This window comes from Salvelinus fontinalis, chromosome 16 (assembly GCF_029448725.1).
Source record: "Salvelinus fontinalis isolate EN_2023a chromosome 16, ASM2944872v1, whole genome shotgun sequence".
NCBI lineage: Eukaryota > Metazoa > Chordata > Actinopteri > Salmoniformes > Salmonidae > Salvelinus > Salvelinus fontinalis.
Genome location: NC_074680.1, coordinates 15,561,607 through 15,577,245, shown reverse-complemented (window position 1 = coordinate 15,577,245; position 15,639 = coordinate 15,561,607). Strand labels below are relative to the sequence as shown.

Genomic DNA, 15,639 nt, shown 5'->3' with positions numbered 1-15,639 from the left:
CAGGGCTCTGTGCAGGCCAGTCAAGTTCTTCGACACCGAACTCGACAAACCATTTCTATATGGACCTCGCTTTGTGCACGGGGGCATTGTCATGCTGAAAAAAGAAAAGGCCTTCCCCAAACTGTTGCCACAAAGTTGGAAGCACAGAATCGTCTAGAATGTCATTGTATGATGTAGCGTTAAGATTTCCCTTCACTGGAACTAAGGGACCTAGCCGAACCATGAAGAACAGCCCCAGACCATTATTCCTCTTACAAGCTTTACAGTTGGCACTATGTATTCGGCAGGTAGCGTTCTCCTGGCATCCGCCAAACCCAGATTCATCCGCCAGACAGTGAAGCGTGATTCATCACTCCAGAGAACGCGTTTCCACTGCTCCAGAGTCAAATGGCGGCGAGCTTTACACCACTCTAGCCGATGCTTGGCATTGCGCATGGTGATCTTAGGCTTGTGTGTGGCTACTCGGCCATGGAAACCCATTTCATGAAGCTCCCGACGAACAGTCCTTTGTGCTGACGTTGCTTCCAGAGGCAGTTGGAACTCTGTAGTGAGTGTTGCAACTGTGGGACAGACTATTTTTGCGCTCTTCAGCACTCGGCAGTCCCGTTCTGTGAGGTTGTGTGGCCTACCACTTCGCAGCTGAGACGTTGTTGCTCCTAGACGTTTCCACTTCACAATAACAGCACTTACAGTTGACTGGAGCAGCTCTAGCAGGGCAGACATTTGACGAACTGACTTGTTGGAAAGGTGGCATCCTATGATGGTGCCATGTTGAAAGTCACTGAGCTCTTCATTAAGGCCATTCTACTGCCAATGTTTGTCTATGAAGATTGCATGGCTGTGTGCTTGATTTTACACAGCTGTCAGCAGCAGGTGTGGCTGAAAATAGCCAAATCCACTCATTTGAAGGGTGTCCACATACTTTTTTGTAAGTTTGTGTGTGTGTATATATATATACACATATATGTGTGTGTGTGTGTGTGTGTGTGTGTAGATCAGGACTAAAAACAAACATGGCTAAACTGTTAACCTTGTGCCAGACTGACCCACTTCATTGAAACCTGATTATACATTATCATAACCAACACTTGGTCACAGATACCCCCCCCCAAAAAAAATGTATGACTGTGACATCAGTCTTCTACTACAGTACCACCTTTACCCTCAAGCCGGAGGTTTTGGATTCCCATTACCCTCAGCCTATATGCTACAGTACCACCTTCACCCTCAAGCCGGAGCTTTTGGATTCCCATTACCCTCAGCCTATATGCTACAGTACCACCTTCACCCTCAAGCCGGAGCTTTTGGATTCCCATTACCCTCAGCCTATATGCTACAGTACATTACATCGTAATGCCACAGATCAGTTCATCCCCGGGGTTAGGCAGGGTATTTACACTATGTCCTCTCACACAGGCTGTACGTGTGCTCCTACACCAGTGGAGGATGGTAATCATGTGAGTTGTTTCCTGGACTGTGAGCTACATGCATGTAGATGTGTGATAGTATACTGGAAGGGTTGTGCTCTTTCATCAGCTGTGCCCATAACTACAGTAAGAAAGCTCTGCAGCGGTTAATGTTTTTCTGAATCCGCCCCTGGACAAATTTGGCTGTTGGGGCACAAAAGACATGGCTGGATTTCCAGTGTTAAAAATAAACAGTGGAGCTTTCAAAAACTTTCCCAACCGATCAAAGAAAACGTCATTGAGTTCTGCAGAGTTGGGGAAAAAAATGTATGTTGGAGAGAAAAATAAGGAGGTATTGAGTCAGAGGGGAGGAGTGAGTTTCTACAGTAGACCCAGAATGGCACAGCAGCAGGACACCTGGTGCAGGTTTGAGCCTAACACATGGAAGTGTTGAAGTTTTGTACTGTCTTTGACAGCAAAAGTTTGTAGATACTAATTTTAGTGTGTTGTATGCCATGCATGCCCTCTCTTGAGGTACAGTGGCCTTGTAGTGTTATTCCTCTTGTCAACAGACATTGAGGATTTTGTCAAGTGAATCTGCTCCTTGGTGCCCTAATGTAGAGTAGTCCTCTGATCAAAGCTGGGTGTCCTCTTCTTAACCACTAAAAGACCAAAGTCCTCTACCGACTGCTGGATTAGGACTCAGCCCTAATTGCAACACCTGTCATCAAACATGGGGGTTTGTCACAGGCAGTTAACAAATCTGTGTTGGCATAGCGATAACCCAGTCACTAATCCCAACCGCTCTCCTTTGTGTGGCCCTCAGATGATCCTGGCTGTGCAGCAGGAGGAGATAGTGTTGTCTGAGTTGTCTGAGAGCAGAGGAGTCCAGGACCACCATGCCCACTGGAAGTCCACACTCTGACAAGACACTGTAGGACACACAGGTGAGTCTATAGTTCTGTCTCCTATCAGAGATATTAACAGTGCTTCTATAAGTGGTAGCGATTATTGGTAAGTCACTTAGTACATTTTAAGCAGTGCAGGGAGTGGAAGATTATAGCTATTGTAGTGTTGCCAACTAGACTGATAATGCAGTGACTTTACAGTAAGTGAGCCGTAGCTATCTTCAGTAACACATTACAGTTGACAAACAGTTGTCAAATCAAGCCTTTATATGTCTCAAACCGCACCTTGCAGTGCTTTGATTGGCTCCCTTCAGATGTCTGGTCATGCCCATCCTTCCCTAATCTAAAACCCTTTGAGGTTCCCTGGAAGTCATTTCACACATAACAGCCATGAAGGCTTGTTGGTCACACTGGCGCTGATGCCGCCCTGGTACCTTTCCTGGAAAAGGTCTAAAATAAGAAGAACAGGCTGTCTTTGTAATTATTAGATGCTCTCCTGCGCAATTATGCCTTTTTCTTTGGTCTTTTCACTCAGATGTTATCCGATTAAACTTAGTCCGTGACTGATGGCCTCCCATAGGAATCATTAGTCGGTAAGTGTAGTGTGGTAATGTCTATTTGGAATGAGTCTGCTCAACCATGACCAATCTGAGTTACAGTAGCCTCTCAGCACAGTAGTGTGACGACACCTGAAATTATGTCACCCAACAGATGTCTGGCTTGCCTTCCATAGTATCTCTGACAGAATTGGTCTCCTTTGTCTTCCAGATCGCAATGGGAAACTCTGAGAGCCAGTACAGCCTTCAGGGGCCCAAGGGCACCAGCTTAATCCTCCCCGGGAAACAAAAACCCTACTCACTAAAATTCCGCTCAGCCAAAGAGGAGGTTCTTTCCCCCCATACGTGGTGGAAAGGTGGGCCAGGGGGCTCGGGTTACAAAGCCAGGGCTGTTGGCCGAGGCTGCCTCTCCCCCCCGCAGAGGAGAGGAGAGCCGTACGTCTCCAGACACTACGATTATGTCACCAAGGGGGTGAAGGGCAGTCCAAACTGCCGTCGTTGGCATGACTCCCCACCAGGAGGCGGCTCACAACTCCCATCTGAGAATGGCTGCTGCCCATTTGAAGGCAGTGGACGCCTGGACAGTAGAGCATCAGGGGAGCTGAACGACCATGCTCTGAACGGACACAGGAACCCAGAGAGGATGCCAGGAGAGGGTGAAGGGCTGGAGGAGCAAAGCAGTCCCAGGGTGGTCATCAAGAAGGATGGTAGTTTGAGGGTGGAGTTCACCAACACTAACAGTGGTCTGCTCCTGGACGAGGCCTCTGGGCCGGTGCAGCTGCTCAAATTCTCCCCCACCCTAGAGTCCACCCCAAGCCTTCCTGGCAGCAGCAGGAGGCCTGAGGCCCACCACGGAGCTCCGCAGCCAGCCTCAACCTCCACCACCAGGACCAGCAAGGGCAGCTCGCTGAGCTCCGAGGGGTCCTGGTACGACTCGCCCTGGGGGCACAGTGCGGACCTCTGCGACCAGGAGCAGTCCTGCTCCCCCAGTAGGACTATGGGAAACAGTGGGGCTGACCAGTTGGAGGCCTTTGGCCAACAGTCTCCCCCAGTGTCCATATCAGATCTCTATAGGGACCCCAGTATGGCTGTCACCTTCCCCACGGCTAAGGACCTGTCGGCAGAGTACAGGGAATCCCCCCATCACATCCAGCACCGGGCCTCTTTTGTTTCGGCCCTGGACGTGCCTACTGAGGAGGAGTGTCCGGGGGCCAGGCAGTACTCGTCCTACACCCTGCCCTGCCGTAAGGCCCGGCCCAGCGGAGAGCGCTCCACCCTGAAGAAGGGCTCTGGCGCGGTCAGAAGTCGCATGAGACGCCTCAGCGACTGGACTGGAAGTCTTAGCAGGAAGAAGAGGAAGACACAGGTGAGTGACTGTTGTATGGGCTTGTCTGTGTAGGTCAGGATCCTACCGCTCAAACAATCTACATCCGAAATTGTGAAGTTTTTTTCAGAAACAATTGTCAATGTCCCTAAGTACTAACCCTACAAAGAGCAAGCAGAACAGTGGCAAGGAAACACTTCCGCTCAGGTTCTAAACGAATGATGTTCTTCACAGGGTGTATACAGATCTATGAACTATCTTCATGGCTTGGTATGTACAACCTGTATGCCTACAGCTTTGTTTGCAGTCAGTTCTGTAGCCATAGCATATTGCTAGTCTCTATGTAGTCCAACTGTAGTCTGTAATAGAGGTATTGCCTTAGATTTACATGTAGCTTTTTTTACCCCCCCAATTTCGATCTTGTCTCATCGCTGCAACCCCCCAACGGGCTCGAGAGAGGGGCAGTTCTAAAGCAGCAACCAGAAGCACAGCATGTTTTTCACCTCGACTACTCTTGTGTTTTACACCATTTTCTTCTTTTGATAATTGTGGTATATATGTTCATGCGTCCTCCGAAACATGACCCGCCTAACCGCTGTCGTGTCTTTGGCATCATTAAAAGTGATGCCAATCAATTCTCTGTAATTATTATTACGTGATTAAACTAATAATGTAAATGTAATTAACTAGGAAGTCTTCTTCAGATTACAAAGTTATAATTTTTTTTTTTTTAATATCTGATCAATTAGTCTTCTATTAATGAATTATTTATTTTTTTACCTCACGTCAGTCTCATTCCAAACGTCATAAATTGTTGGTTATCTGCACGAACCCAGCTTTTACTATGAATCATCCATACACCAATTGGCTTAATCATTTATTTACTAACTAACTAAATAATCACAGAAATGCATAAACAAACAAACAGTAGTTATTGGTTAAAAGGATAGGGACGATTCCCTTGTGGGCTAAGCTGATATGACGGCTTGGTGGACAAAGGGAACTGGGTGTGGACTGAGAGAGAAAGACAAACGGGATCACTACACACAGTTGATAATTATATTCATTGAAATGCTAATCCTTTGCACATGAACACTCACTCATTCGGGAATAATTGCAATCAATATATATTTACGCCCGTGTGTCGTTGTGATCTCTGTTGGAATCCAGTCCAGCTGGAGAGTTCATCCGAGTCGCTCGCTCTCTTTCTGTTTTCCTAAAGATCAGTCTTTCGTGGTTAGAATGGATACTTCAGAGTACCGTTCAGAAATGTTCTCGTAGAATAGATGTTTCGGCAGTTGTCGGTATTCACATTCCAGGTTTACATAATTTCTAGCTGCAGACAAGTAATTAGTTCCTAAGATTTGCTCCTATTCTGTAGGGATCGATAGTCTGAGTTGAATCTTTTCCAGCCGTGTAGCCAATGCTCCACGTGGTATGTTCAATAACTATTCGCAATCACAGCTCACGCTGTGGGTTTGCTCAGTCTGAAGATGATTTTCTTAGGAGGGTGTTTTATGCGTAACCATAGAAAAGGCGGTTCCATGACGCCAGATCATGTATGTGCGTTCAACTTTAATGGGAATACAATTCTCACATTAAAGGTTTAACATCACATTACATCATTTCACAAATAGTTTAATCTTTACTCATTCATTTTATACAAGAATTAGATGCAAACCTCCGAACTGAGGCACCTGTATAAACAGAGTTAGGGTATTGTGGCTGTATTGTCTTTTATGGGGTCACAAACATGAAAACGAAATGGACCGGGTCGTAGCTGGCTTCTCCACCGACAATTTACACATTCTCCAAAATATGAGTATGGTTCAGTTCTCAAATTCTGTGATGTAGTAGAATTTGGTGGGAGTTCCTTTGTTCTACTGTGAAACTCTGCATGAAAAGGGGAGAGAGTCTCCGCCAGGAATTTACAACCTCAGATAACAGAACCTGGGCGTAGGAGAGAGGGGGAAGCCACAATCTATACCCATAAAGGGCCACGTCATGACACCACGCTCCTTAACACCCAGACGCTTAACCCGGAAGCCAGCCGCAACACTGTCGGAGGAAACACCATTCAACTGGTGACCGAGGTCACTTGGGAGGCCCTGCATTTTTACATTTGAGTCATTTGGCAGAAGCTCTTATCCAGAGCGACTTACAGTAATGAGTGCATACATTTTAATATTAGTTCATACTGGTCCCCCGTGGGAATCGAACCCACAACCCTGGCATTGCAAGTGCCATCCTCAACAAACTGAACCACACGGGACCCCCTTAGCTGCATCAGGTGTGTCTAGTCTCCTTTGGAATTTCCCTGTTTGAGATATGAATGTCTGTAGCTCCACAGGAGAAATGGTTATTATGTGCTTGGCACAGACCAGTGTTCCAACCCTGTTAGTGTCCTGTTAGGGAGGGGGGAAGAGGAAGCAACTCTCTGGCATATTCTTGGCTGGGGACTGTTACTGGTTACCTGGGCCATGTGCCTCCGTGGTCGGTGTCGTCTCGCCAGGAACACAACGTCGTCCCCGGTCCCGAGGACCACAATACCAGCTGTCTGAGGACCGAAAACCACAGGGTACCGCAAAATGAAATTTGCAACGCGGATGGTGCATTGTGTAGGGACAAGAGATGCAGTAGTCTAACGGAGAGTAAGGCATGAAACCGAGAGGAAGGATGAGAAGCCAAGGGGTCTGCAGATTCCATGACTACGTCTGGGTGGGTACAAGAGATCATGACAGTTTTGTGTTGTTACTAACCTCATGCTAATGGAGGGAATATGCTAACTGCCACGTGTTGGATGCATAGCTTGCCATTGTAGGTGATTTGCTGTTGAGTGTGGTGGTGTGATTGTTTGAAACGGCGTGTTATTTACCAGTTTACACCAGGTCTGTATGACGTATATTTCAGTGTTGCAGCATGGGTCAGACGGCTGAGAACTGGACCTGTAAAAGGACACCAGACTGTTTTGTACGGGATAAGAATAACCATGACTTGTATGCCAAATCACTGGATGTGTTTGTGTAAATCTGTGTAATGGATCTGCAATCGCTTATTTAGAGCATTTAGCCCCATAAATCACAATAGTCATATTTTCTGCAACAAAGGCTAAGTAGGTAATTGCTAAAACTGCGCGTTGTAAGATTTCCCACATTAGTTTACCTGCTCGAAAACGTGGCCCTCTGTGACTTTGTCTTTAAATCAAACATTATGCACCAATTCAATAGCTCTTCTAAACTTGAACGCACTTTTCAGACAATGCCAATATAATTGCTGTAAGACTTTAAAATCTCTGTTGCAGTGAAACTAAGTCCCAGCTCAAGATTTAGAAACCCCACCTCACTCATAATGATGAGGTTGTCATGGTGATGAGGGTTTGGTGGAGCTGCTCTGGGCTCTACTCACCACCCTGTCCTGCTCTCCAGAGAGCCAGTCTCGTAGTATGTTCTGTATGGATAGGTGCTCGTTCATTAGGGTCTGACAAAGGAAATCGGGGAAGGTAAAAGGACTTCCCTGAAGCACAGAGAAGGATATATGCTCATTAATTTGTGTTTGACCCTGGTTGGGGGTAAAGCTTTCACTCTAAACTACTAGACCTCACTTAAGCCCTAATAATCTCCTGCCATGTGTTGGGTTTGGGAAGAGACCTAGGACTCACAGCTTCCCTGCACTATTGAACTTGTTGACCTTTTCAGTGAGAAGGAGGAGGGCGTATGGAGGACTGTGATCTTAAGTTGTTCTGGTTCCCAGCGCAGCTTCATAGGTCCATGAGAAACTCTCCAACAAACCCTGGTCAATCCGAGTAACACTCAAACCCCCATTCTCCTTTAAACTACACCCTACCTCAAATGTGTGTCCTCTGTAGGCATTAGGCAACCCTGGCCTTCAGGAGAGATTAGTAATGAGCAGAGGGATATTTTTAGAGATAAATGGTCTCTTTCAGTGTTCTGACTCAAACTGTGAATTCTTCATGGGCAAATGTTGGAGCGTGATGTTTCCAACTGAGTTCTGGATAGTTTAATTGGAGCCATTCAGAGTTTTTATAGCTTCATGCTGACACATTCACTGGGTCTCTTTGCCCTCTGGTGACTCTGGAGTCCAGGACAGAGACCGTTCAGGGGCCCACCCTGGCCTTGTTCTGCTCCTGTCTGGGGCTCTTCGCTGGGCCTCTTGTTTCACCAAGGCCACTTAATCACCCACAGCTTCCAGTTGGCTCATTGATTCATATATCACCAAATCACGGCATCACGGCCCCTTTTCAACGAGTCAACCCAAATCAGGACTAATTCCAGCTCTTGTTCCCCTCCAGCTGGGCTCCAGAGCTCAGCTGTGGTTTAGGGTCGCACTGCACCATCCGAGCCAGCCTCTCAGGTCCAGTCCAGGTCCTTATGAGAAACAGCTGGGGGAGAGGTGGAAGGAAAGGGGTGATTAGGGGAGACTGCTGGAAGAAACAGGAGACTGAGGGAGAAAGGGAGACTGACTGACAGCCGGGAGGAAGGGGGTAGACTGAGCGAGAGACTGGGAAAAGGCACCAGAACACTGTTTGTGTTTGAAGTGCACTCAACCCAGTTGCCAGGGGAGACCAGATGCTGCAATCTATTGGAGTGCAGGTGGGCTTTCATTACCACTGAAAGAGAAAGAGTTCAATCCCATGAAGTAGTGTTCTACTGGGGTCAGGAAACCAGGGTGCCCTCACAGATGCAATTAAATTGTCTCAGTCTTAAGAACTTTAGTCGCCAGAGTGCCAGGTTCAGAAATTGAAGTGTTTTTGTTGTGGGACTCCTCACTCTCTCACCTCATACCACCCTCTCTCCCTACCCTCTCCTTACTCTCTCACCTCGTCCCACCTTCTCTCCCTACCCTCTCCTCACTCTCTCACCTCGTCCCGCCCTCTCTCCCTACCCTCTCCTCACTCTCTCACCTCGTCCCACCCTCTCTCCCTACCCTCTCCTCACTCTCTCACCTCATCCTACCCTCTCCTCACTCTCTCACCTAGTCCCACCCTCTCTCCCTACCCTCTCCTCACTCTCACCTCATCCTACCCTCTCCTCACTCTCACCTCATCCTACCCTCTCCTCACTCTCTCACCTCATCCTACCCTCTCCTCACTCTCTCACCTCATACCACCCTCTCTCCCTACCCTCTCCTCACTCTCTCACCTCATCCTACCCTCTCCTCACTCTCTCACCTTGTCCCACCCCCTCTCCCTACCCTCTTCTTCTCTGTTTTTCCAGGAGCCCCGGTATAAGGATGGCAGCGAGGTCTTTGACAGTGGAGTGGATGGCCTGACAGCTGACACCAGCTCTCCCTCCCAAGTATCCAGCCTGTGGTACCCTGGCGGACCTGGCGGTGTGGGGGCCTCCCGGGCCCAGTCGGCAGGGGCCCTCCACCACAGCAACGATGCCCTTCGTCAGAACATCTATGAGAACTTCATGCGGGAGCTGGAGACAGGGACTGGACAGGGCAGTAGTGGAGGAGGGGGAGCTGGTGAAAGGAGAGACCCGTCTACGGGGACAGAAGAGGGGGAGAGCAGCAGTGAGTCTGCAGGGGGCTCTCTGGAGCAGCTGGACTTGCTGTTTGAGAAGGAGCAGGGGGTGGTACGCAGGGCCGGCTGGCTGTCCTTCAAACCCCTCCTTACCCTGCATAAGGACAGGAAGCTGGAGATGGTCACACGCAGGAAGTGGAAACAGTACTGGGTCACCCTGAAAGGTGAGTACTGTAGGGGTGGGTGAGCAGAGGGAAACAGGGTTTGGCACATTGCCGTCTAAGGTCCAGTTGATCAGAATTTAATTGGACCTTGAATAGCTGACTGAAATGGAGTGGAGCTTGATGCTTTCTAGGTTGGGTCACATTGAAAGGTGAGTTAAAGGTGTGAGGAGATTAGACGGCAACAGAAGGTCAGAGACTATTCCAATTTTCAGGTCCAGTCGATATGACCACTGTATCATGGAATACATCAACTGAAATGTAATTTATGCTGGGAGACAGAGGGGAAGGACAGGTTCAAACTTTAAATCACATTAAAGTATAACTCTCTCTTAAGTGATACGTCTGTACTCTCTTTAAGTGAGGACAGCAGCTTCATGTGGTTTCCTTTACATAGCCTGTACATTACATTTACCACAGACTGATTCTTCACTATCCTAAAAGCTTACAGGGAATTATTCTGGTATATTTACCTGCTAAATGGGTAAACCTCAGGCCAGGTGCTAAATGGGTAAACCTCAGGCCAGGTGATAAATGGGTAAACCTCAGGCCAGGTGCTAAATGGGTAAACCTCAGGCCAGGTGCTAAATGGGTAAACCTCAGGCCAGGTGCTAAATGGGTAAACCTCAGGCCAGGTGCTAAATGGGTAAACCTCAGGCCAGGTGCTAAATGGGTAAACCTCAGGCCAGGTGCTAAATGGGTAAACCTCAGGCCAGGTGCTAAATGGGTAAACCTCAGGCCAGGTGCTAAATGGGTAGAGCTCAGGCCAGGTGCTAAATGGGTAGAGCTCAGGCCAGGTGCTAAATGGGTAGACCTCAGGCCAGGTGCTAAATGGGTAGACCTCAGGCCAGGTGCTAAATGGGTAAACCTCAGGCCAGGTGCTAAATGGGTAAACCTCAGGCCAGGTGCTAAATGGGTAAACCTCAGGCCACGTGCTAAATGGGTAAACCTCAGGCCAGGTGCTAAATGGGTCAACCTCAGGCCAGGTGCTAAATGGGTAAACCTCAGGCCAGGTGCTAAATGGGTATGTGGACCCTCAGCCTTCCTTCCACTTTACTGTACAATGACTCAAGATCAGCAGAGACAAATAAATGACAGTTTGAGGTCATTCTTCTGAGGTGTGGTCTTCCTCCCTCTATCAACCATCCACTTCCTCTCCCTGCAGGTTGTACCTTGTTGTTCTATGGGAAAGGTTCTCCAGAGCAGGAGCTGTCTCCGCGCTACGCCCTGTTCGCAGAGGACAGCATCGTCCAGGCCGTTCCTGAGCACCCCAAGAAGGAGAACGTCTTCTGTCTCAGCAACAACTACGGCGATGTCTACCTCTTCCAGGTGAGGCATGCCGACTTACCTCACTCTCCAAACTGAACAAAGTACTGTCGATGCCAACAGTAGTTACCCCAATTGATGGAGATGCCGGAGAAGCTTGTAGATGCTAAACTGTCTGTTCTGGGGGAAAATCCACGTGTTTTGTATACATACAGTACGTCGCCATGTGCTCACAGAGGTCACACTAGGTCATACTACCGCTGTTTGAACCGCATTGCTCAGTCCAACTGGTCACTCCTCCACAGTTACTGCCTGCGTGGCGTTAGCTTAGCGTTAGCTCCCTGAGCACGTCGTGGTGTTGACGGTCGGCTTTCTCCCATCGCTCGGCTCCCTGTCAAGCTAAGTGTTCCAGCTAATTCAACACACAATTAAGGAGCAGAAGCTGTTACTTAGTGGGGAATGTTTTGTGTACCCTGAAAGGAACGTGTGTCCTGTGCTGCCGTGGCAGCTAACCTGGTTTGATAGCCTCTTCCTGCTTGGCCAGTCAAGCGAAACGTGTTCTGGTGACGTGTCCACAGTGGTTTTGTCTGCTGCTAGATTACATTGACTGTGTCCTTTTCTGATTAACATGGATAACTGGGATTTCAGCACTGTTCTGGGAACACTCTTCACATTTCCGGGGAAAAAATAAAAGGACAAGACCCGGCAAATGAACATTCCCCCCCCCCAATGTCAGAATGAATGAAATTCCACAACATGCTCAGCATCAGATTAGCAAAACATGTAGTGGTACATTATCCAAACAGGTTGTTTCATGGAAGCCTTTAGTCTAGCGTATTTACTTCACACAAAGTCGCCATAAATTCACAGCACACGCATAATAGACACCGTCAGACTGCACATGCACCCAGAATGCCGTTAATGAACCCTACAGGAAACCTCTACTGTTTAGCCTATAAAAGAACGCGTGCCTCTTTGAGCTGACATTGTGACCCTTCAGACAGTCCCACATTTGATAGGTCTTTGCACAATCCACCACATAGGCATCTCTGTCAGAGATGAAGTCTGTTAACAATTCAGAGGCATCAGGGGAAATGATATCGTCTCCTGTCATAGAGCCAAGGCTATATTCCTATCCAGCCCCAATCCCACTGAAGCCCCAAATCCTGATTCCTGTCTCGTATGAAAATTCCTAACTTTATTTTGTAATCCATAGGTTGTATTATCAAAGCATGTCTCTTGGCTATGCATGTCAAAATACCGCGCTAACGTTTCTCCCACTTCTCTGCACTGTCTCGTACTTCCTGCCCATATGAGAGCGTCGGTAGAGAATGTGTGATCAACCAACGGAATGGGAGTAGAAATGGATATTTTAAAAACATAGTTGTTCCTCATTAAGATACCTTGATATTTAAACTATGTCCACTCTTCATCTCCCCATTATTCATGAGCTGATCTGCTGTATGTATAATCATCAACTATATTTTGCCATATTGAAGGAGGTTATCTAGCAAGCTTAGCAACTTTGGCCATTTAGCTTTTTTTGACTGCCGTTACAAAGTTTGTATGCTTCGACAACGCTGTACTCTGGAGGCGCTCTGTGTCAAGAGAACCTTCTGAGAATTGTAAAAAAAAAAAAAAAAAATTTAAAAAAAGAAGAACCTTTTATTTAACTCGGCAAGTCAGTTAAAAACAAATTCTTATTTACAATGACGGCCAAACCCGGACGACGGGTTTGCGCCGCCCTACGGCCGGATGTGATGCAGCCGGAATTCATACCAGGTACTGCAGTGATGCCTCTTGCACTGAGATGCAGTGTCTTAGAAATGCGCTGAATTAATTGAGGACATGACAACGCTCAGAATTTCTACAACAATGTCATTGACGAAGAAAGATAATTACTCTGTAATGACTAAATCTGTTTCATTTGCTCTGAAACGTTTACATAGTGGCGCAGCCAAGTCGACAAGACGGTGCCGCGTCCCTCTTATTTCGAGAGCTCTGGCATCTTGGTTTTAAAAGCTGTAAATGTGCACTTCCGATTTTTGCTGTATTTCCCGTGACTCTCGGGAGAAATATGAATTGCTCCCGGTATTGAAATTTGGTAGATTTTCAGGAAAATATGAATCCCCAGTGTGAGGCGAACAAACACGCTATTCACCATATTCAGGCTGTATAATAGTGGATGGAGATGTTTTACAAGTGTAGTTACACTCATACGCACACACTTGTTGTGTATTTTTAGACTGTATAATCGAGTAGATCAAGTTAATGATTCTAGCTCGTAAATGATTGTATGGAGAAGATTTCAACTCCAGCCGGAAGGTTTCTGTGTTGGGTTCATATTTTGAAGAGCATCTGACTTCCTGACCTTATGTTCTCTGATGGATACAGAGATTCTTGGGGCCTTGATTTGGCCCCGGTAGTTTTCCCCTCTCAAGTTTACGAGCTTTTTCTGAGTGTATCGCATAAAATCCCAGTTGTGGTGTTGGGAGTAAAGCTAGTAAAATGGTGAAGTGGACTTAACATTTCTCGAGAGTCTGAAGAGGTCAGGAAACGACTGACGCTATAAACTGGAGCGCTGTAGAACCCTGTGTTCTCTCTCTCATTGTGTCGAGACTCATTGCACGAGTCACTCCTTCTCCCTCAGATTAGAGCAGATTTCATACCACGTCCTCTGATCATTTGTTTTGTATAGGTACCTTATCCTTTCAAGATTGACTGTATTGACTGAAGCTACGTAAAAGCGCATAGATTGGGGAAATCTGATATTGTGGTGATATGCCGTGATGAGTATAGGAACACAATATGCCTTAGAGCTGTCAATCATCCGGATTTAGAGTCCCACCCTTAACTTGTCGTTCATGACGTCACCATCATCGCTGCGTCCTGCAGTGCTCATACCTTCTCCTAAACCGTTGAGAACAGATTATTTTACAGTAATAATCTAGTTTGTACATTTATGGTCTAATCTCAAACCTCCATCTAATGTCCCACCTTCACCTCTGTGTGTTTAGGCCAGCAACCAGACAGACATGGAGAACTGGGTGACAGCCATCCACTCTGCCAGTGCCTCTCTGTTCGCTAAGCGCCATGGGAAGGAGGACACGGTACGTCTGCTGAGGAGCCAGATCAGAGGCCTGCTGCAGAAGGTAGACATGGACGGTAAGATGAAGAAGATGGCTGAGCTGCAGCTGTCCATCGTCAGTGATCCCAAGAACAGGAAGGCCATCGAGAACCAGGTGAGGAGGAGGAGGATGATGAGGATCAGCTGTTGTTATAGCGATTGTGTTGCGGTGTCACAGGGAAGTATTGGTTAGTGTCCCTGAAAGAAACATGGGGTTGTTTTAGTGTCCTGTTGTTCTGTTACGGTTGCTTTGTTGGGAGTCTAGCAGCCCTAGAAATATGTGACGTGAATGCGACTAAAACCTCATGTCTTATTTCTGGAAGCGGTAGAAGTGGCCTATATGTAGCTAGTGGCCGTCAAAACACATACTCGGGGAGGCAGGCTGCTTCTTCCCATTGCATCAAATTGGGAATCCAGATGTTGTGTACAATGGGCTCTCAACATGCGTTATCCCCTGTAAACAGCCTGACTGAGGAGAGAAACCAGAACCAATCACGGATTCTCCCCACAGCTGAAACTGTCTTGTACATGTAACGGCGATGGCTAAAGATGAGCTTATCAACTCCCCACCTACTTAAGCGTATGTATCAGATTCATAGTGAATCTACTTCCACTGCAAGACATGAGAGCTCAACATCTGAATGCGCACGCTTTTCTAATAATCTCAGCAATGAGGTAACATTGCTGTGAAAAAGGTGAATGGCTCATGGGAATGACATGGAGGGCAGTGTCTGTCGTCCGGACTGACGTAGTGTCTGTTTCACGTTAGTTATCACGGCACCTCGGGACAGAGACAGAGCAGTCTGGAGCCAATGATAGGGTCAGAGTGGAAAGGGCGGGGTTAGGCCCCGAGACGGGCGCCCACGGCTGATGATGGGGGGGGGGGGGGGTTAGAGGGCAGGGGGTGCTACAAGGGGCTCTTTGATGTCTACTCTCCCCCTTCTCAAAATCAGTGCCAGCAGACCTTTTTTGACCTCTCTCTATTCCCCCTCCATAGTGAAGTTCTAATCAGGTTGCCATTTACAACAATTTGGGGGGGAGAAAAGATGTTTGAAAGGAAAGTCAAAGGAGGCTGTATCTCTAAGGGAAGGCCCATTCCTGCCTTTTTTTAAATGGGCCTGATATGGGACTAAATAGAGACTAGGTAGGATTTCTCTAAAGCCAGATGGGTGCAACATGCCTTCACTGTGATGATAGCGTCTCTCTGCCTTAGTCCAGGTTTTGCCAGCTGCACAGAGACACACACATACATACCTCTCTCTGATTCTCAATCTGATAATGGCCATGCTTCTTTGATACGATGACGGATTAACATTCCCTGGCAGAATCAATCAGACATTTGAGT

At 47.4% G+C, this 15,639-nt stretch overlaps 1 protein-coding gene across 5 annotated transcripts in view; it reads left to right on the top strand.

Moving 5' to 3' along the window:
* LOC129812697 (rho guanine nucleotide exchange factor TIAM2-like) overlaps positions 1-15,639 on the top strand; it is a 159,390-nt gene that overhangs the window by 84,285 nt on the left and 59,466 nt on the right. The window contains exons 2-7 of one of the 5 annotated variants that reach the window (XM_055864496.1): positions 2,233-2,353; positions 2,850-2,907; positions 3,083-4,237; positions 9,430-9,904; positions 11,067-11,230; positions 14,185-14,409. In XM_055864496.1, coding sequence (XP_055720471.1) covers positions 3,089-4,237; positions 9,430-9,904; positions 11,067-11,230; positions 14,185-14,409 — 2,013 coding nt within the window. In that variant the 5' untranslated portion in view covers positions 2,233-2,353; positions 2,850-2,907; positions 3,083-3,088. Of the gene's footprint in view, positions 1-2,232; positions 2,354-2,849; positions 2,908-3,082; positions 4,238-6,636; positions 6,914-8,504; positions 8,806-9,429; positions 9,905-11,066; positions 11,231-14,184; positions 14,410-15,639 lie in introns of those variants that run through there. The other 4 variants (XM_055864495.1, XM_055864501.1, XM_055864500.1 and 1 more) reach the window with 4 other exon arrangements.